The 22,500-nt window shown below is 41.7% G+C and overlaps 1 protein-coding gene across 1 annotated transcript in view; it reads left to right on the top strand.

The window, feature by feature from the left end:
* PRKG1 (protein kinase cGMP-dependent 1) overlaps positions 1-22,500 on the top strand; it is an 837,202-nt gene that overhangs the window by 618,696 nt on the left and 196,006 nt on the right. The window contains exon 7 of the mRNA XM_087702530.1: positions 7,070-7,164. Coding sequence (XP_087558656.1) covers positions 7,070-7,164 — 95 coding nt within the window. The remainder of the gene's footprint in view (positions 1-7,069; positions 7,165-22,500) is intronic.

The raw sequence follows: 22,500 nt of genomic DNA on the forward strand, positions 1-22,500 counted from the left end.
TGAGAGTCCCCATAATCAAATGGGTTTTGGATTGGACTGTTTTATCTCAACTGAATGTCTACTGGATGTCAACGGTATATCCTTGCAAATCAGTTGCCCAGCCCACATCTTCATGGCTGATCTAAGACAACACTTTGTCAACATGTCTCCCTGGAAAGCCCTCTTCATCCAAAATTCATTGATTACAATTTAATCACCTGGTACCCTAGGGAAAAATAATCAAATTCCATCAAGGAAGCCGAGGTGGCTCAGTGGTTAAATGCAGCACTGCAGGCCACTTCAGCTGACTGCTATCTGCAGTTCGGCGGTTCAAATCTCACCGGCTTAGGATTAACTCAGCCTTCCATCCTTCCGAGGTGGGTGAAATGAGGACCCGGATTGTTGTTGGGGGCAATATGCTGACTCTGTAAACCGCTTAGAGAGGGCTGAAAGCCCTATGAAGCAGTATATAAGTCTAACTGTTATTGCTATTGCTATCAAGACTTCAGTATTTTCCACTCTACCTTCCTCTTTAGCTTTGACCTATCTATAGATTAAAACCAGGCAGTGGTCTACAAATACATTTGTTTTTTTACCCACTTGATAGAGATCCTCAATTGATAGAATTAAACCAGTCATTCAGGAGATGGAATTATCCAACCAAGATCAAAAGACAAATTAATAGAGCCAGAATGTTTCCCAGAGAGAACCTATTAAAAAACAAAAACAGCAGACACTGGTAGTTATTTACAGCTCACAGTTCAAACCACTCATTAATAGCCTACAACCTATACTAGATAATGGCATTGCCTTCCATATTTGAATATAGATAACTGCCCAACATATTCTCTCTCACAAATAACTAACAGCAGAACAGGGATTACTAATGTGGGAATTAAACTTCAACAAATACAGATGTCTACTGTCCTCCCACATCTCTAAAAACAAACCATTGCAGGCCACAACAGATATACACAAAATGTTAGAGATGTCTTCACATGTCCTTGTACTACTGTGATATTTTCCAACAAAAGAACAATTTTGTACAACAAAAGAACAAAAAGGTTGTACAACAAAATGGACACAAGTCCATCAGAATCATAACAATGTAATATCAATGTGCCAGAACACACTATTACAGATTTTTGGAAAAAATAGACTTTAAAGTTTAACCCCATGATTGATAAGGAGATTGCTGAACTCAAGTCAAAATGTTTCAGACTCTGTCAAAAGTTCTCAACAAGCACAATAACAATTGTTGATTGATCAGGTGCTTCTAAACTGTCTTTCCCTCCTCATCCCTATTTAAATCCCTATTTAAATCAGTTTCCATCAATGTGATGAAGTGAACTGTAGCCTTTTCATAATGTTTATTTGAAAAAGATGCTAACAAGCTTCTGAGGTTTCCTTAATCCTTTTGCTGCCACCTAGTGGTCACTTGACCCAAATATGGCAGTTCAGATTTGGGTCTGATGCCCGGCAGATGGAAAATGTTGAGATTTGAGCAGATAAATAGGAGGGAAAAAATGCATCAAGTGACTTTCAAGATGTATTTTTTTGAGAAGCTGGGTGATAGCTAAATATATTTGAGTCAATATGATAGAGGCTGAAGAGATTTCACCGATTACTAGGGCAGAACTAAGATTTTATTACACAAATATCCAGCAGTTAATGCAAATGTCTTGGCAATATGCTAAATTCGACCCTGGCATTTTGTATCCCTATACAAAAATCTATTCAGAGAAGAACAATTGGATTGTTCATTTATGATGGCATTTATGTAATTGAAAAAAATATTTTACTTTGGCATTGAGTTACTGATAGAATAAACAATGGCTTATCTTTTAAAAATGCAGTTTATTAAATTTCTGCAAAAAATAAAATATAAAAAAGGAAGAAAAGACAATTATGAAGAAAACAAGAAAGGGGAAAGTGAAAAGGACTAAAGAAAAGAAGAAAAGAAATAGAAAAAAAGTTAACTCCCAACTTTTCTTGATATTGTTACACCCCTAAAACACATGAACGCTTTTATCTAAAATTCAACAGTGCACAGCATTTCTATAATCATGAGCAATTCTAACTGTGAAATTCCAAAATTAATATAGCATTTCTTTCAGATTTCGGTCCAAAAGTGATTACCATATAGACACAAAGCTAGACAAAGACTTTTCTTTAGTTAATTTTGCTCTTTTATCTGGTTCCAATAACTTCACCATCCATTCTTCCATTGGGGAAATCTGTAAGTTATTCCATCTTTGGACATACAAAAATCTATATGTAGTAGTTACATAATTATCATTTATAAAAACAAAGTTTTTCCCCGTCCAACTGCTAGCCCATCAAAACTAAAAGATGAACCTCCAATTTCAATTATACATTTATTTTCAGAATTCCCTGATTTAAAGTACATACTTGATCCCAATAACTGCTACCCTTCTTACTAATAACCTACTTACAAAACAATGGCTTATCTCAGAGGTTCTCAATATTTTCTTCACCACAGACCCCCTTTAAATACCCTTTTTGACTACGGACCAGGACTATGGACCCCCAAAACTCAAGATTTAAATCATAACATTTCTTCAAGCTTTGGCCAATCCCCTGTGATGACATTGTGCCCCATCAAGGGGTCCGTAAATTACAGGTTGAGAACACTGGATTATCTTAAGATGTATAGTATTATGCTATTATAATATGATAGTATACAGCATACTATTATATACTATATACTATATACTATACTAATATACTGTGCATATGAGCCGAGGTGGCACAGTGGTTAAATGCAGCACTGCAGGCTACTGCTAGATCAGCAGTTCAGCGGTTCAAATCTCACCGGCTCAGGGTTGACTCAGCCTTCCATCCTTCCGAGGTGGGTAAAATGAGGACCCAGATTGTTGGGGGCAATATGCTGACTCTGTAAACCGCTTAGAGGGGGCTGAAAGCCCTATGAAGCGGTATATAAGTCTAACTGCTATTGCTATTGCTATATTACATGAGGTACAGAAGCTCCCCATTTATATTACTTAAATATTTGAGTGTAACTAAATATTAGGTGATCTTATAATAGTCTTTCAAATGAGTAGGATAGTTCTTAATTCATGATGTCCAGTATTTTATGCTAAGCATTATGAAGAAGAAAGCTTCACCCAGCTTTATTAAATTATATAGAGGACGCCAGTGAAGTTTTTCTGAAGATAAGTTCTTCTTAGAGAAAAAGTGACTGGTTTGTGGATGCTGATCTTAATCGTTCAAACTTTAAATTCTCAATGGGCATAGAATTTCTGATTTCTCTGTCAGACAGATATCATAACACTGTTATGCTAAGGATCGTGGAAGGTTGCAACAACCAGTTTTATGTGGCTAACCAAGATGTGCAGAAACCCAAAGGTTCTTTTTTCAAGAGGCAACTTCTTTAGTTTCGTGGATGAGAAGCAAAATGTCTTCAGAGAAAAACAAGGAAGTCCAGTTGCCTTTTGAAAAAAGCATCTTATGGACAACCATGACCTGGATGACTGAGAATCTCCATAGACAATGTGCAGAAACACATTTTAAAGGTGTCCCTGTGGAAGTGAAGCTAACTTTAGGAAGTTCTGGTGCCTGGGGGGAAAACTTTTTTCCATCCTCAAAGTTGATCTTTCCTACACATTTTAGAGAATTGACTGGAGCTGATTATATTCTGGAAATAAATAAAAGAGCTACCAAAAATAAGGGCAGGACTTTAATATCTCAGATCCCTTCAAAATAAATTTCTAATTTCTCTGGCAGTTGATGAGAACACCATCTCCTTCGTCTTACTAGTATTTAGATGTAAGTTGTTTCTCAAGTATAATCTTTATTGTCATTGTACTTAAATATAACAAAATTGGTTTTAACCTCACCGGTGCAAAATTATAACAGAGACGAAAAAAGAAAGAAAAAGGAAAAAAAAAACTAGCGTGTGCATGGAGTGATTGTGGTTGTATTTAAAAGTATCACAGCCCAAGGATAGAAACTATCTTTAAACCTGTTTGTTTGGCTGGCTATAGTTTGATGCCTTCTGCTTGCCAAGGTGGCGCAGTGGTTAAATGCATCACTGCAGGCTACTGCTAGATCAGCAGTTCAGCGGTTCAAATCTCACTGGCTCAGGGTTGACTCAGCCTTCCATCCTTCCGAGGTGGGTAAAATGAGGACCCAGATTGTTGGGGGCAATATGCTGACTCTCTGTAAACCGCTTAGAGAGGGCTGAAAGCCCTATGAAGCGGTATATAAGTCTACTGCTATTGCTATTGCTATTGATGGTAGAAGTGCAAAGAGACGCTGATCAGGGTATGAATCATCTCTGAGCATCTTCCTTACTCTGCTAAAGCAGCGAGTTCTGGCGATGTCATCCGGTGTTGTCAGAGGGCAACCAATGGTTTCTTGTGACGAATTGATCACTCTCTGTATTGCCTTCCTGTCCGCAGCTGTTAAACCAGCAAACCATACTGTACTACAATATGTGAGGGACACTTTCTATGGTGGACAAATAGAAGGAGGTCATCAGCCGTTGTTCCTCCTGATTTTTTCACAGGACTCTAAGGAAATGAAGTCTCTGTTGGGCCTTTCCAATCACTAGTTGAGTTGAGTTGAGTTGAGTTTATTGGTCTTGTATGCTGCCCACTCCCGAAGGACTCCGGGTGGCTTACAATAAAAAGGGGAAGGGAATAAATAGACAAAACAACAATTTAAAATACACAACATTCATAGCTACCGTGGGGCTGGATACTTCAACAGCCCCCCGGCCTGCCGGAGCAGCCAGGACTTGGTGGCTTTGCGGAAGGCCGGGAGGGTAGTAAGGGTCCGGATCTCCACGGGGAGCTCGTTCCAGAGGGCTGGAGCTGCAACAGAGAAGGATCTCCCCCGGGGGGTCGCCAGCCTACATTGGCTGGCAGATGGAATCCGGAGAAGGCCTAGTCTGTGCGATCTGATCAGTCTTTGGGAGGTAATTGGCACTAGAGACATGTTGTTTCTCCAGGTGAGATCTTAGCTAAGAAGCACTCCCGAGAATTTAAAAGAGAAAACCCTCTCCACACAGCCCACCTCCCTCGATATATAGTGGGGCAGGTTCCTCTCTGTGCTTCTGGAAATCTAGCAACATCTCCTTTGTCTTACTAGTATTTAGATGTAAGTTGTTTCTTGAGCACCATGTGGATACCTTCTGGACTCCTCCCCTGTATGCTGATTCGTCCCCTCCAGTTATGAGACCCAGCACTGTTGTGTCGTCTGCACACTTTATTGTGATGTTGGATGGATCAGAGGATATGCAGTCATATGTATACAGTGGGTACAGATATGGGCTGAGCACACAGCCCTGAGGGGAGCCTGTGCTGAGCTTCAGCATGGAAGATGTAAAGGACCCAACCCTTGCTGTTTGTGGACGATCCGTCAGGAAGTCTTTGATCCATTCACAAGTGAGGGGAGGGAAATTCAGGTCAGTCAACTTTTCAATGAGAATTCCTGGTAAGACCAAGCTATAGTCTATAAAAAGCATTCTGACATAATTCCCAGATTTCTCAAGGTGGCTCAGTGCAATATATAGAGCAGTGGTGATCGCATCCCCTGTCGACCTGTTGCTTCTATAAGCAAACTGGTGTTGATTAAGGTTTTAAGGTTTTAATAAATTTATAGGCCGCCCAATCCCGAAGGACTCCGGGCGGCTTACAGAATACATATTTAAAAAGAATTTTAAAAAATTTAAAAAGTAGAGAGAAAAAAGCAGATTAAAAGATCACTTCATGCACTCAATCTAGGCGGGGCTAGACCTCAATTTCATGAGGTCAAGAGCCCCAGGCCTGCCGGAATAGCCAGGTTTTAGTAGCCTTTCGGAAGGCCGTGAGAGTGGGGAGGATCCAGATCTCTGGGGGTAGATCGTTCCATAGAGTCATGGCGGCTACAGAGAAGGCCCTCCCCCGGGGAGCCGCCAGACGACATTGTCTGGCCGACGGCACCTGGAGAAGGCCCACCCCGTGTGATCTTATCGGCCGTTGGGAGGTATGCGGCAGAAGACGGTCTCGCAGGTATCCGGGTCCTAGGCCATGTAGGGCTTTAAAGGTAATAACCAGCACCTTGAAGCGCGTTCGGAGACCGATAGGAAGCCAGTGCAGCTCGCGGAGGATAGGTGTAACATGGGTCTATCTTGGTACACCCAATATCGCTCGCGCGGCTGCATGCTGAGTCCCATCCCCTACTCGAATGGGTATGCGTGTTGAGACCTTTTAGACTGTTTTGTACTGTTGTTTGTTTTTGTTGTGGTTTTCCTTTTGTATTGCCCCCCCCCCTTCCTTGGTTTTGTTAGCCGCCCTGAGTCCCTCGGGAATAGGGCGGCATACAAGTCGAATAAAACCTTCAAACCTTCTGGACCAATTGTAGTCTCCCAACACTTTTCAGGGGCAGCCCCATGTAGAGCGCGTTACAGTAGTCAAGTCTAGAGGGCATGAGTGACCATTTGAAGTGCCTCCCGATCCAGGTAGGGCCGCAAATGGTGCACCAGGCGAACCTGGGCAAAGCCCCCCTGGTCACAGCTGACAAGTGATGTTAAAATTTGGTGGAAGACAGGACCTGAGATGTTGTAGGACCAGTCTCTCAAAGCACTTCATCACTATAGACATCTGTGCAATGGGTCTATAGTCATTCAGGCTTTTTATGGCTGCTTTCTTCGGAACTGAGATAATTGTGGCTGCTTTCAAGCATGATAGGACTCTAGCCTGTTGCAGGGAGAGGTTAAAAGCCTCCCACAACCACTGCTACTGGCTCAGCCAGACCAGCGAGAACTGGTTGAGTACCACCTCTGATAGGCATCCAAATATTTAACCCTAAAGTTTTCTAAAGATAGCAACTATTTAAATCTGTTTTTTTCCTACATGCTCTAAATGCTTTTCTAATATACCTCAGTGATGTTTCCAGAAGCTATTCTGCAGTGTAAGTTATGAGTCCTGTATTTCACTTGGCACCTGAGGCTGGAAAATAGTTCGTTCTTATGACTATCAATATTCTGTATGCTTGAGAGAGAGAGAGAGAGAGATAAACACACACTGATTTACTAACTTACTTTGCATTACCATCTAATTAGGTAAATGTCACTCGTGAAGATTCACCTGGGGAAGATCCTATATTTCTTCGTACTCTAGGAAAAGGAGATTGGTTTGGGGAAAAAGCACTCCAGGGGTAAGTATTAATGCACAATTTAGATTTGCTGTAACAAACAGGTAAATTATGTACCTTGAAAACTGGGGGGGGGAGGAAGTAGCATCATTACCATATTATTATAAAGCTACTTTAAGACTGAAAGTAGTAAGTAAGTAGACAACTCTGGCACAAATTCACTAATTCAAGGAGAAGACATATTTCCTATTTTGGTTAAGTCCTTAAAAACCAGACACAAAAAGTTTTTTTTAAGAGTTAAATGCTATCTCCTGCATTCCTATTCTCCACTGTTTTCATGTTCGGCTTTATTTCTTTCTAGCTGACTTTGGTCATACCTGCTAAATGAGAAATCATCACAAAAAAGTATATTGGGATTAGACTGGACTTTGGAATAGTCTTAGTTGTAAACATGTAGCAGACACACACATATACACAAATACAAACACACGGACACAAACACACACACACGGAAAACAGTGGCATACTGTTTTATGTTAAGTGAGAATTTTATTGAGTTTTGCACCGTTTTACAGCTTCTCTTCCCACAGTTGTTAAGTGAATCCCTGCAGTTGTTAAATTAGTCACATGGTCATTAAGTGGATCTGGTTTCTCCATTGACTTTGCTTGTCAGAAGGTCGCAAAGGACCCCGGGACACTGCAACCGTCATAAATGTGAACCAGTTGTCAAGCATCCGAATGTAAATCACGGTACAATGGGGATGCCACAAGTATGATAAATGGGAAAAATGGTCATAAATCACTTTTTTTCAATGTCATTGTAACTTCAAACAGTCACGAAGTGAATTGTTGTAAGTTGAGGACTGCCTGTCATTTATCAGAAGTCAAACTTGAGTTAAAGAAAACTTTACAATTTTCAACATTCCTAACATCAGTTAGGAAAATTAGGAATAAGCATAAAATATTTCTTTATGAATGTCATATCCGTATTGAACTAATGATTATTAAGTTTCTCATATACCCAATCCTTGAAGATTATGCATTAGTGTCATACACCCTGAATATTTTACTGCACCACTCCATTAATGTATTCTCTGAAATATTTAACATATATTCACACAAAACATTTTACTACTCAAACCGTATTTTCCAGTGCTTCTCCTAAGTATTCTTCCTTTACTTAACTTAAGATCAGGGCCGGATTTTCCTATAGGCTAACTAGGCTTCAGCCTAGGGCCTCAAGATCAAGAGGGGCCTACATTCAAATTGTTAGCAAAATTAAAATTACACTATTCTAAAAACAGTGAACACTAAAACACTGAACCGAAAATAAGGAGAAATTCGACGCATATGACTAATAAACAAACATAAAAATGTATTGGTTAAGATCGTTCCAGCGCCGCGGCAGTTGGGGAGCCCGCCCACGTTCCCGGCACCGGCGGTCGGGCGAGTGGCGCGGCTGCTCCCAGTAACCGCCCCGTCGACGCGGAGCCCACCAGCGGCCAGGCAGGTGAGGGCAAGGAGGCCGAGCCGGGCAGCTGAGCGCAGCAGGGGAGGCGGCTGGCCTCGCTGCCTTTGCCGCAGAGCAGAGCCGCCCTCTGTCGGGAGGCCAGCTATATATCGATATACATTGATATATATCACAGTAATGATGTGAGCCAAGGTGGCGCAGTGGTTAAATGCAGCACTGCAGGCTACTGCTAGATCAGCAGTTCAGCGGTTCAAATCCCACCGGCTCAGGGTTGACTCAGCCTTCCATCCTTCCGAGGTGGGTAAAATGAGGACCCAGATTGTTGGGGGCAATATGCTGACTCTCTGTAAACCGCTTAGAGAGGGCTGAAAGCCCTATGAAGCGGTATATAAGTCTACTGCTATTGCTATTGCTATTTATTGTCTCTCATGTAATTTACAAACTTAAAAATGGGAGGTGAAAGGGCCTCATAAGTGGAATAGCCTCGGGCCTCTTTTCATCTAAATCCGGCCCTGCTTAAGATGTGATATTTTGTAAGACTAGGCCAAAACATTATTTTCTCAAAATAATTACTAAGCAGTTTGATATTACCTCTTCCATAGAACTCATTTCTATCCTAATTTTTAGTCAGCTTTTCAATCATAGTTCTTGTTTAGTTTAAATAAATGCATTTCCAAATGTACATATAATGCCTATACAGCATTGTAATACTCAATTCAAAAATAATTCATGTTCGAGAACTCGGGTGAAACTCTGAATTTTTTTTTCATCAACACTCAAATGAAAATATATCGTTCTGCTCCAACAGAGCTCAGATTCCTAACAAAATGTGTTATGCTTGAACAAGACTTGATTTTTAACAATAATGGTTAAATTGCTGAGATATATCAATATGTCAATGAAATATTTTGGTGAGTAGAGTTTCTGGCTAAGCTACTGCTGGAAAAATTAGACCATTTTCCGGAAATTTAAAAAAGCTGGCATTTTGAATATTACCAATAAAGGAGAATATTTGTACCTCAGGGTTGAAATGAGGGGCCCTTGGTGCTCTCTGAGCTCGGTTGTTTTCTTGCAGACGTTTCATTATCCAAACTAGGTAACTTCATCAGTGCAACTAAGGAGTGATGTTTGCTGTCAGTTTATATAAAGAGACAATCAATCAGACCCAAAGAGAAAAAGACTCCACCAATAATCAGCACTCAGATCAGCATAGATTAACTCCAAGGTTAACTTCAGACCAACAATCAAGTAAGCAATTCCCCAATCAAGAAACTGCCAAAGAGCCATCAGTAAACAGCCCAACCAAAAAATCCAGAGGTGGGTTCCTACCAGTTCGCACCAGTTCGGTAGAACCGGTTCGTCAAACCTACTGAACCGGTTAGAAGAGGTTCCACCAGTGGACCCGGAAAGCAGGCCACACCTACAGAAGAGGTTCCAAAAATTTTTGAAACCCACCACTGATACACAGACACACAAACACACACACAGACTCACACAGAGAGAGAAAGAGAAAGAGAAAGAAAGGAAGAAAGAAATAAAGAAAAAAAGAAAAAAGAAAAAGTGAGAGAGAGATGAAAGAAAAAAAGGAAAAAGGGACAGAGAGACAAAAGGAAGGAGAGAGAGAGAGAGAGAGAACACATGGCCGGCAGGCCACTCCCACCAGGTCACATGGCCGGCAAGCCACCCCCACAAAGGAGGCCACACCCACAGAGTAGGTTCGAAAAATTTTTGAAACCCACCACTGAAAAAATCTCCAAGACTGCCCCCACCCATCCAGACCAACAAGACACCAGAATATAAACTGACAGCAAACAGCACTCCTTACTACCATAGCAGAGGTGTCCTTCAGCAGGTTCTGACCAGTTCCGGAGAACCGGTAGCAGAAATTCTGAGTAGTTCGGAGAACCGGTAAATACCGCTTCTGACTGGCCATGCCCCCATCTATTCTCTGCCTCCCGAGTCCCAGCTGATTGGGAGGGAATGGAGATTTTACAGTATCCTTCCCCTGCCACGCCCACCAAGCCACAGAACTGGTAGTAAAAAAAATTTGAATCCCACTACTGAACCATAGCACTGATGATGTTACCTAGTATATACAGTTTCACATCTGTACCTCTAATTGAACGAGGAATATTGTGTGCATAGAATTCTGTGTACAAAGCAGAAATGTTTTATTCCATTGGAGAGTTAGTCTCTGCAGGCTCTGATATTAAAATAAGTTATGATAGTATCAAGGTTAATAAATAACCATTGTACTTGGTCTGCATAGAGCATCCTGTTATATTTTCTATCCTTAAGGAATTACACTATATATTCCATAGACAACATAAATTTTAGGCATAAACCATCTAGAAAATACGCAATTTAAAGCCCTTCTAATGTCAGCTTAACATAGTATTGTGAGTGAAATAAATAGGACTAAGGGCTCAATTTTGGCTAGAATATACTCACAGTTAGAATCCACAGTTAGAATCATACAAAGTTTACAAAAAGCCTGTTATCTACAAAAATGAAATTGTTAGAATGATCTAAATTAACTTATTTAATTTTTGCCATGTTTATACACCTTCAAATCCATAATGATTACAGTGGTGGGTTTCAAAAATTGTTGGAACCTACTCTGTGGGTGTGGCCTCCTTTGTGGGAGTGGCTTTCCACCCATGTGACCGGATGGGAGTGGCTTGCTGCCCATGTGACTGGATATGAAATTATGAATTAGTACTTAGGTCGGTCCAAGTAGCTATTCAGAAGTTAGTGGTTAGAAGCAATCGTAAAGCAAGATATGGAATTAAAACCAGAAATATTTTGTTGGCTATTTGAAAGGGATTATAATATATATTTAATTTTACACATGTTAGCAGCTGCTGGAATTGTGTTTGCACAACAGTGGAAAAACAGAGATATGTAAATGAATAAATATTACAATATGCAGGAATAAATAAATTGACAATTAAAATCAAGAAGGCTTTGAATACTTTTTCATGTGGGATTGGTTTTAGCAATTGCCAACTAATGGAAACATAAATTAGAAATCCAAAAGTTTGAAAGAAAACACCAATTATGTAAGAAAAGATCCCTAAAATGTATAAGGAAATATTACTAGATCATTATTAATGCATAGATAACTGTGGGACATTACACACCCACCAGTGGTGGGTTTCAAAAAAATTTGGAACCTCTTCTGTAGGTGTGGCCTGCTTTCCGGGTCCACTGGTGGAACCTCTTCTAACTGGTTCAGTAGATTTGACGAACCGGTTCTACCGAATAGGTGCGAACTGGTAGGAACCCACCTCTGAATGATTACCACCAGTTTACACCAATAAAAAGAACCATATAGAAACAACTATCGGAAGCAAAAACAAAATATTCCCCAAATGAAATAACAGTAAAAGATGCCTTCTTATCTAACAACACTATCCCCCAAATTTCCCAAATATTGAAAAGCTTTCAGAAAACCAGGAAGGAACCAATTTGATGTAATGGGGGGAAGTTTTTATTTATTGATTTATTTATTTTGTTTGTCACTCATGTACAAGATAACAAGAATAAACATAAATAAGACCACAGGAAATGTTTCAAAGTTTCAAAGTTTAATGAATTTATATGCCGCCTAATCCCGAAGGACTCCGGGCGGCTTACATAAAAACAGCTGTAAAAAGAATACTAAGAAAAAATTTAAAATAGAGAGGGAAAGCAAGTTAAAAAGACACATCATGCACTAAATCTTAGTGAGGCTGGACCTCATTCATGAGGTCAACAGCCCCAGGCCTGCCGGAATAGCCAGGTCTTAGTAGACTTACAGAAGGCCGAGAGAGTGGGGAGGGTCCGGATCTCTGGGGGTAGATCGTTCCATAGGGCCGGGGCAGCTACAGAGAAGGCCCTCCCCTGAGGAGCCGTCAGACGACATTGTCTAGTCGATGGCACCCGGAGAAGGCCCATCCTGTGTGATCTTATCGGACGCTGGGAGGTATGTGGCAGATGGGTACAAATAAATGGGGACAGTAGGTCAGGGACGTTAGACATGCTGGTGCACTTATGCATGCCCCTATTGACCTCTTAGAAATGGGGTGAGGTCAACAGTAGACAGTTTAAGGTTAAAGTTTTTGGGGTTTGAGGGTGTAACAACAGAGTCAGGTAGTGCATTCCAGGCGTTGAACACTCTGTTGCTGAAGTCGTATTTTCTGCAGTTGAGTTTGGAGCGGTTCACCTTGAGTTTGTATGCTCATGTATTATTGAGGTTGAAGCTGAAGTAGTCATCGACAGGTAGGATATTGTAACAGATCGCTTTGTGTGCTACACTTAGGTCATACCGTAGGTGGCATAGTTCTAAGTTGTCCAAGCCCAAAATTTCAAGTCTGGTGGCATAAGGTATTCTGTTGCAAGCAGAGGAGTGCAGTATTCTTCTCGTGAAATACCTCTGGTCTCACTCAATTGTGTTAATGTCCGATATACAGTGCGGATTCCAGACAGACGAGCTGTATTTGAGAATTGGTCTAGTAAAGGTTTTGTATGCCCTAGTTTGCAGTACAATATTATCAGGCAAGAAGCTTTACAAGATTAGGTTAACAAGTCTTAATTTTGTTATCAACTCTTAGGTTGCTCCCACGGATTGAGATAATCATAAGGAAAACACATACACACGCAGCCTTGGCACTCTACATCTCCCAGACACCTGAGGTGTGAAGTGTTATCAGTTGTGATAAATGCATATGAATGGATCCATTCTGGGTGGAAGAAATGGTTCTCTCTACATGGGAGCCAAGCCATGTAGATCTTTTCAATATATAAATGTGTTTTATTTTCCATTTTCATTTTCATACAGTCACACATATACTGTACAGAACCGGGGCCATATAACATTAAACAATAAACACAACCATTCCTCTTGTCAATAATACCCCCCAAAATAGAAACCCAATGTACCTCTTCGACCCTCCATACACCCTTTCTTTCGCCCCCCTCCAACTTTCCGTCTTCCCACCATCATTCCCCTCTACCCTACTTCCCTTCCCCCTCTACCACACCTCTCTCCCGATACACTCCCTCGCTTCCTTCTCACCCTCCCTCCAATCCTCTCTCCCACCCTCTGCCATGTAGATCTTTAGAGTCTGAAATTTGGTAGCCTCTTGCTAATCAGTGAATCATAAATATGTGACTATAGCAAGTATCATCAACATATGGACTGCTGCGCTCAGTACTAAGTTTGTATTTTCTGAGTTGTTATCAAAGGAAGGCCCATATAAAGCTCATTGTAGTAGTGTAGTTTAGTGGTGCTGTGGTTACAAGTTTTTGTGCCAGTTAGGAGACCCTGCAGTGCTGCAGTGGGAGACCCTGAAAACAGGAGCTCACGGTCTGGTCGCCAATGCCTTTGTGATTTTATGAAATAGGCATGTAAACAATTTAACGCAAACATATCTTAAGCTGTTAACAATGTGCCACAATCTTAATGAGTTAAATATGTTACTAATATAAAGCAATACCTGTTGTGTAGGATTTATATTCACGTTGAAACTGCTGAAGCTGCCCAATTTTTTTTATAAATCACTGAAGCCACACCTTTTAAATACTCGACTTATTTTCAGGAGTTGATAAAACGGTTCCACCACAAAACCGCGATAGACAAAAGTGCGGTCGACGAAAGCGCGTATGTGACGTCATCACAGCGCGATGAAAAAGATCGAAAAATGTAAAAATAAAGCGAAAACCTTACCCTAAGCCCCCCAAACCTAACCCTAAACCTAACCCTTAACCTAACCCTAAACCTAACCCTTAACCTAACAAAAAACCTAACGCTAATGCTGTAAACCTAACCCTAACCCTTAACCTAAACCTAAACCTAACCCTTACCTTTATGTGAATCGGCTTGCTGTAATTTAATTTTTATTTCAATTTTTTGATCTTTTTCGTCGCGCTGTGATGACGTCACATACGCGCTTTCGTCGACCGCGCTTTTGTGGAACGCGGTTTTGACGGGTCACAGATAAAACATTGTACGGCTTCAGTGGTTGTCAGCTCAAGGAAGGAAAATACCATCCAATATTTTTTGTAATAAGCACTCCACTCGTATGTAGGGGTTGTCCATAAAGTCAGACTTTCTTCACATGGGGATGTCTATGCAACACACTCTTTCTCGTAATCTTTGGAATAGGTGATATGCAGTAAGAAACAAGGCCTTAGAGAAGAGATTTCCCAGGAGTAATAATGCTTATTCAACTAGCATTGGAATGCTTTCCTTAGGTTTGTTAAATTCTAATTCTGACTTAGAAATGGATGTGGTGTAGTTAAAGCTGCCGAACACCCAACAAGATATTTGCATATTCAAGTATAGATATTGGAGTACACAAAATTTACCTTTTTTTGCAACTGATATGAAAAGTACTTGTATGATTCTAAAATATGTGCATTGCATCTATAATCCACTTTTGGAGCGTGATTCTCATGTTTTTTAAGCAGCAGAGCTAATACGGGGCACAGGCCTACTTTTCATTACATATTTACAATATGCACATATTTTGTACTTAGCTATCTGAAACACAGGTGTGAATTCAACATTTATGACAGAATTGGAAAGCTTCCAGCTGAAGCCTCATGGTTTGTGTACTCTGATGTCTGGAAATTGGTTTCTTGGTTCCTGCAGCAGTCCAGGAAAACATACAAAACCACTGGAGCACATGATTGTGGGACCATATATGCACACCAAGCAACAGTAGCCCTTTTAATACCAGAGCCGAGGTGGCGCAGTGGTTAGAATGCAGTACTGCAGGCCACTTCAGCTGACTGCTATCTGCAGTTCAGCAGTTCAAATCTCACTGGCTCAAGTTTGACTCAGCCTTCCATCCTTCCGAGGTGGGTGAAATGAGGACCCAGACTGTGGGGGCGATATGCTGACTCTATAAACTGCTTAGAGAGGGCTGAAAGCCCTATGAAGCGGTATATAAGTCTAACTGCTATTGCTATCTTTATAACAACAACAAATAATAATCAATTGAATAAAGCAGTTTTACTCAGAACAGCTTACATCCTGAGTGGTGGTGCAGTGGTTAGAATGCAGTACTGCAGGCTACTTCTGCTGATCAACAGCTGCCAGCAGTTTGGCAGATCGAATCTCACCGGCTCAGGGTTGACTCAGCCTTCCATCCTTCCAAAGTGGGTAAAATGAGGACCCAGATTGTTGGGGGCAATAAGCTGACTCTGTAAACCGTTTAGAGAGGGCTGTGAAGCACTGTGAAGCAGTATGTAAATCTAACTGCTATTGCTATCCTGTGACAATATATTTAATAGCAATTGCAGTTAGACTTATATACCGCTTCATAGGGCTTTCAGCCCTCTCTAAGCGGTTTACAGAGTCAGCATATTGCCCCCAACAACAATCCGGGTCCTCATTTTACCCACCTCGGAAGGATGGAAGGCTGAGTCAACCCTGAGCCGGTGAGATTTGAACTTTCATTTGAGTGGGGAAAACCTGGAAATTTTTAGATTCGGGTTTCGCCAGAGGTACCAATCTCTAATAAAATGGAACTTTGAGGAAACGGAAATCTCGGAGTCTTCTTTCGTTGGGGATGTTACTTGGAACCCAGACATTTATATTTTATTGTCTTCTTCTAATCTAGATGAATTGTTAATATATATATTGCTAGTGCCATATATGATATGCCATACTCTAGATAAATAAATAGTGGATTACCTACACATATAAATATTTATTACCACATCCTAGGTTCTTGTTAAGAACTCAAAGCATAGGACGACCAACACCAGTTAAGGAACTAGAAACTGTGTTTTCACATTTTTGTGTATATAATAATAATAACTTGTGCGAGTATGCTGCCCAATCCTTTATGCTTTTGAGCAGCCCGCAGCTATATCGTTCAGTGAAAGTTCACTAGATTTACAACGCCATAATCTTCCCCCAACCCTTAGTTTCATGGGGACAAGGAAGGTTTACAGATGGCCACTTAAATTTTGCCTTTGGGAATTTCATCTGTTTCACTGACGGAGGAAAAAATCCATAGCACCCTTCTGTTTGCCCGCATTTCTAGAGATGCATAGATTTGCCCTTTATAAATTTCTTGTTGATGCCCCATTGTTCATAGGTTTCGTTGTACAGCTACATGTGTGGCATTTCCTATTCTAACAGCTGCTTGTTGTGAACTGATAAATATCTACAATATGTTCTACATCGTTATCCCACACTGGTAACTTAATGTCGCTGTTTTATATCGGGCTTTATATATGTGAACAAGGAAAAGGAACATTTTTAAATCGTCCCCAAATTAGAAGACTGCAGACAACCTGCCCAGTTCCCTCCCCAGTTCCCAAATGTCCTATGTAGCCTCGTTTTTCATGCTGCATGCATGCGTGTGTGCCATGCACATGAGAAAAGTGCATGTGTAGAAGAATGTATGCATGCGCAGAAGGCATGTGTTTAACACGAGCGCGCGGACATTCGTGCTCACATTTGCGAACCCGTGGTAAACCTATGTGAATCCCACTACTGGTGCTGTTAACTATCTCATGAAGTTAAGTAATGACACAGAAATTCAAAAGAAAACCGAACATAAGCTTTCTACCCTTCTCTGTCCCATGTGTTTCTGCTTTCATTTATATTCTACCCTTCTCTGTCCCACGTGTTTCTGCTTTCATTTATATACCTCCAATAGACCGATTAGATCCCACAGATTAGGCCTCCTCCGAATGCCATCCGCCGGCCAATGCCGACTGGCGACTACCCGGAGGAGAGCCTTCTCTGTGGCTGCTCCGACCCTCTGGAACGAACTCCCCGTGGAGATTCGAACCCTAACCATCCTCCAGGCCTTCCGCACAACCCTTAAAACCTGGCTATTCCAGCAGGCCTGGGGCTAAAGAGCTTCTGCCCCCCCCCCCATTCTCGAATGGTATGGTTGTTGTGTGCTTTTAAATTGTGTATTGTTTGTTTGTCTTTGTTATCCCCTGTTTGTACCTCCTTTCCCTTGACTGAGTTGTGAGCCGCCCTGAGTCCCCTTCGGGGGGAAAAGGGCAGCATATAAATGAAATAAACCCTAATCCTATTCACTGGTGTTAAGGAATTCAGATCTGCATAATAATAAAAAAATGTGTTGGCAGAGACTAGAGTATTTCAGAGCATAACAATCTATATAGAATGGTATGAATTATTTAAAGAGCCATAGTCATTCCTTTAAAAGCTTATAGATGATGATCTTTGCCCTGAAATCAATACAAATTAGAACACTAATCTTTACAAGTCAGTAATGCAGTTGATTTTTAGGCAGAGAGAAACTTGGGTTAATTATTTATGAACACATTCTGAATTGGATTATCTGCAACCACAATCCAAGCAGACCTTTGTGAACTATCATTTTTCTATCATATTTACCTCCCACCGGATTACCTGGAGCAGAACTGGATATTCCTTTCCACGGTATAGAACACAGTCCCACAGCTTCAGCCCAGAGGCATTAACTCGCCATCCACAAGATCAAAAAAATATATCTTGTATTGCAAATGTAGGTCTTGTACTGTTGAATAAATAAACTGTGTGCTCTCCTTTGATGAGTACCCAGTCTTTCAAACTCAGAGAGTTAGTTTAGAGACATTGAGTGGATACAGCCAAATAGAAAATCTGTAGACGTGTTTCAATGGTAGACTAGAGGTAAAGTAATTTGAGAATTAGCTTTTCCAGGAACTCTGCTGACATAGGGTTCCCCAAAAAGCACAAGGCAGAGTCCTGGTCCCAACAAAACCCCTTTTATTAAATGAATGTGAATTCCTCTCATTCACATTCATCAAGGCCTGGCAAACTGTCTTTCAAAGGAATATTTATGACTACAGACCTTATCTATCTTGGAAAGCTGCCATGTAAATATTTTCCAAATGAGGTGCTGTGCAAGGAAAGACTGGGCACAGAGTCTCTGAGATTCATGGACAGATCTTCACACTCCTGAAATGAATCTAACGACCGAACGAATTGTTTCCTCCTCTTTTATTTCCTATGGGAGGAGCCAATCACCTTCCACCTGTGACTTTACTCACAAGTCTAGCCGGATTTCTGAGTTATCCTTTTCTTCTGGCAGCTCTGCGCATCGCACACTGGGAACAGGCTCTAGCTGTTCCTCTGCCTCACTGCTGTCTAGCTCTGTAAGCACCTGATCACTGCCAGATGGCCTCGGCCCATCTCTGTCTCCGACGCAGAGCCCTCATCCGAGTCTTCCCCAGTCTCCAGGACTGGCCCATGCTCAGGGGTGGGTTTCTCGCCCCGTTCCAATCGGTTCGGTTGGAATGGGGCCGGCGGCGTCCTCGTGCACGCGCGCAGTGCACGCATGCGTACTAGCATATGTGCGATGCTCCAGCTGCTCCTGGAGGATCGCGCAGGCGCTGTATGCATCCTGCGTATGTGTGGAAGCACAGAACTCGTCAAAACTGGGTAAGGAGTGCGGGTAAGGAGCGCGGGCGGGCGGGTGGGCCGTTCCCGGAACTTACTTCCGGGTTCGCCGACCAACCGGTTCGCGGGGACCGCCGCGAACCGGTTGAAACCCACCCCTGCCCATGCTCCTCCCCAACCTCCTCTCTGTCCGACTCTGCTGCCAGCTCCGCTGGCCTCTGGTGGGCCACATCAGGAACATCAGAGAGGAGACACAACCAGATAAGCTACATAAACAGAACTTTGCAAGTCTGAAACTATAGTTCTTCCACTGTGTGGGTCAGGACCAGAACCGAGGGAAGGGTCAAGCACTTTATCAGTCTTGAATCCCTTCACACCCACAAAAGATCTAAGGCCAGTCCACCTTAAATTCCATTGACTCTTATCTACCAGCAATTTGCTTTGACCATTAATAGTTCAGATTCTTGTAGGGAATGTTAACACGCAATAAACTTGTATTCATTTGAACCTCTTTGACTCCTGGTTTCCTAAGCTTGAGCTCTTCCGAGCCTCTTGCTCTACTCACTACCCATCTGCTGGCTTTGCTGACCATTCACTAGACCAGTGGTGGGTTTCAAAAATTGTTCGAACCTACTCTGTGGGTGTGGCCTCCTTTGTGGGAGTGGCTTGCCGCCCATGTGACCGGATATGAAGATGCCGACGACACTTGTCAGAACCACCTTAAATTACCTCACACAGAGGTAGCCGAGGTGGCGGACTGGTTAGGGTGCAGTACTGTAGGCCACTTCAGCTGACTGTTATCTGCAGTTCAGCGGTTCTAATCTCATCCGCTCAAGGTTGACTCAGCCTTCCATCCTTCCAAGGTGGGTAAAATGAGGACCCAGACTGTGGGGGCAATATGCTGACTCTGTAAACTGCTTAGAGAGGGCTGAAAGCCCTATGAAGCGGTATATAAGTCTAACTGCTATTGCTACACAGCACTGGCGTGCATAAGAATATGATGTAAACTTGTTTTTTAAAAGGCATCTTTGGTTCGTGTTAAAACTCCAACACACACAATGTTCTGATTGCACCACAAACGCAGTAGTCATCCTTACCTTTCATAGAGGCACTGAGTTTTATAAATATGAGCATGATAGTGTAGAATAATCATATCCAAGGACCAGTGGTGGGTTTCAAACAATTTTGGCAACCTCTTCTGTAGGTGTGGCCTGCTTTCCGGGTCCACTGGTGGAACCTCTTCTAACCTGTTCAGTAGATTTGATGAACCGGTTCTACCGAATAGGTGCGAACTGGTAGGAACCCACCTCTGGACTAGACTACATCTCTTTGCCCCACCTGCCAAGATCTTTCCCATATACCATACAGAAATCAGATCTACTGCAGGTCTAGATCTAGGAGGCACTGTGTGAGAACTACCTTCTCTGCTCTTCTTATTTTCCTAATTGGATCATCAACATATAAATGGAATAATACTGTTTTCCCCACCATTCATTTAGCTAAACCATGAATAAATAGGTCAGGAGACCCAGGCAGTGGGTTTATTATAAGCTCAAGCTCTCTAGAAAAATCTGAACTACTAACCGTTAAAGCAATTTGGAGGTCAATAAGGAACTCACTGATCTTTTGTGGACACACATGGGGACTCATGACTGATGATGCATTTGACCCCCTTCCTTGGGCTCAGCCTGGCCATCTCCTACATCCAAATCTGAATCTGTCTTACTGTCATTTTGAATTTTTGTAAGAGTTGGATGAAATTCTTGTCGGTGACCAGCAAAGGCAAGGCAATAGACAGAGATTGGTGAATAAGCCTTTGAATTGTTTTTTAACATTTAAGAATCCAGAATATTTTTTTTACTAGATTAAAGATTTATTTTTTCTGATTCTTTTTATCCCTTCCTATTTTATATGGCTTTTTGATTGGTTTTCTTTCTTCACCACTTTAAGCCCCACGATGTCCTCCAAAAGGTGATGTTTATGCTTTAATGGCACGCATAATAAACAATAATAGAACCTGTCAGGAAAGTAACATAAAACTAGGATCGCAACAAATAAATGTGCTAAAAAACAGCAACTAAACATCTAAGGATAAAGGGTTTGCACTCATATTTTTAAAAAAGCAAATATACGTGCCAAACGCAAGGAGACCAAATGCTGATGTTAATCTGAACATTCTCTGAGGAGCTCCCCCAAAGTACATCCGGGATGCCATGTGTGGGTGTGGGTGCTATATAAATACAAAATAGTTAAGACTGCAGAAGTCCAATTTCATCCCTTTTTGCTTGCATGACATGGTAAGGGGATGGTGCTTTGATCAAGCATTTATGGCCACCTTCTTAACCTTATCTGCCCATGGACATCATGTATCACAGCATACTGTGATACATGCATACAGCATACTGTGATACTCAGGCAGGCACTGAGTATCACAGTGCACTGAGTATCACAGGCACTGAGTATTGTCAAGAAATGCTAAGCTACATATTTGATATATTGTTTTTTATTTGTTTAATATTTTTGTTGCTTGGTAGGCTAGGTTGAAGCTGATTTTATACAAATACATACACGTGTGTGTCTCTCTGTGTGTGTCTATGTGTATGTATGTATGTGTAGATCAGTGGTGGGATTCAAAAAAATGTTACCACTGGTTCTGTGGGCACAGCTTAGTGGGCGTGGTTTGGCTTGGTGGGTGTGGCTTGGTGGGCGTGGCAGGGGAAGGCTACTGTAAAATCTCCATTCCCTTCCCACTCCAGGGGAAGGTTACTATAAAATCCCATTTCCTACCGATTAGCTGAGACTCGGGAGGAGGCAGAGAATAGATAGGAGTGGGGCTAGCCAGGTATTTACTGGTTCTCTGAACTACTCAAAATTTCTTCTACTGGTTCTCCAGAACTGGTGAGAACCTGCTGAATATCACCTCTGGTGTATATGTGTGTGTGTGTGTGTGTGTGTGTGTGTGTGTGTGTGTGTGTGTGTTATATTTGTGCTGATAAATAAATAAAGGGAGACTAGTATAGATCTATTTCAAGCTATTTAGCTCTCATCAGCTAGCCATACCCTTACTGGGAATGGAGCCTGTGCTGTATTGCCTCTAAGGCAGATGTGTTAACCATTGAGCCACAGAGCTCGACTCCTTATCAGCCAGCCAGGGTGAAAGGTATCTATTTAGATTTACAACCCCTGATATGCCCAAATATGGGAGGAAGATCACTACTTTCATTCTCTGTCCTTCGGCTCGTCACAAGAGACCATCCAGACAGAAACCCAATATTTTTTACTGTTGCCTTTTTGTTACATTTGTTATATTTGTGCTGATAAATAAATAGAGACTAGTATAGATCTATTTCAAGCTATTTAGCTCTCATCAGCTAGCCATACCCTTACTGGGATTAGAACCTGTGCTGTATTACATCTTAGGCAGTTGTGTTAACCACTAAGTCACAAGGTTCTCCTCCTTTATACACACACACACACACACACACACACACATGTACATGTGTATACGCGCGCACACGCACACGCACACGCACACGCACATATATATATA

The sequence above is a fragment of the Thamnophis sirtalis genome, unplaced genomic scaffold (genome assembly GCF_051295495.1).
Source record: "Thamnophis sirtalis isolate CommonGarterSnake01/CBP01778 unplaced genomic scaffold, rThaSir2_p1.2 scaffold_15, whole genome shotgun sequence".
Classification (NCBI taxonomy): Eukaryota; Metazoa; Chordata; class Lepidosauria; order Squamata; family Natricidae; genus Thamnophis; species Thamnophis sirtalis.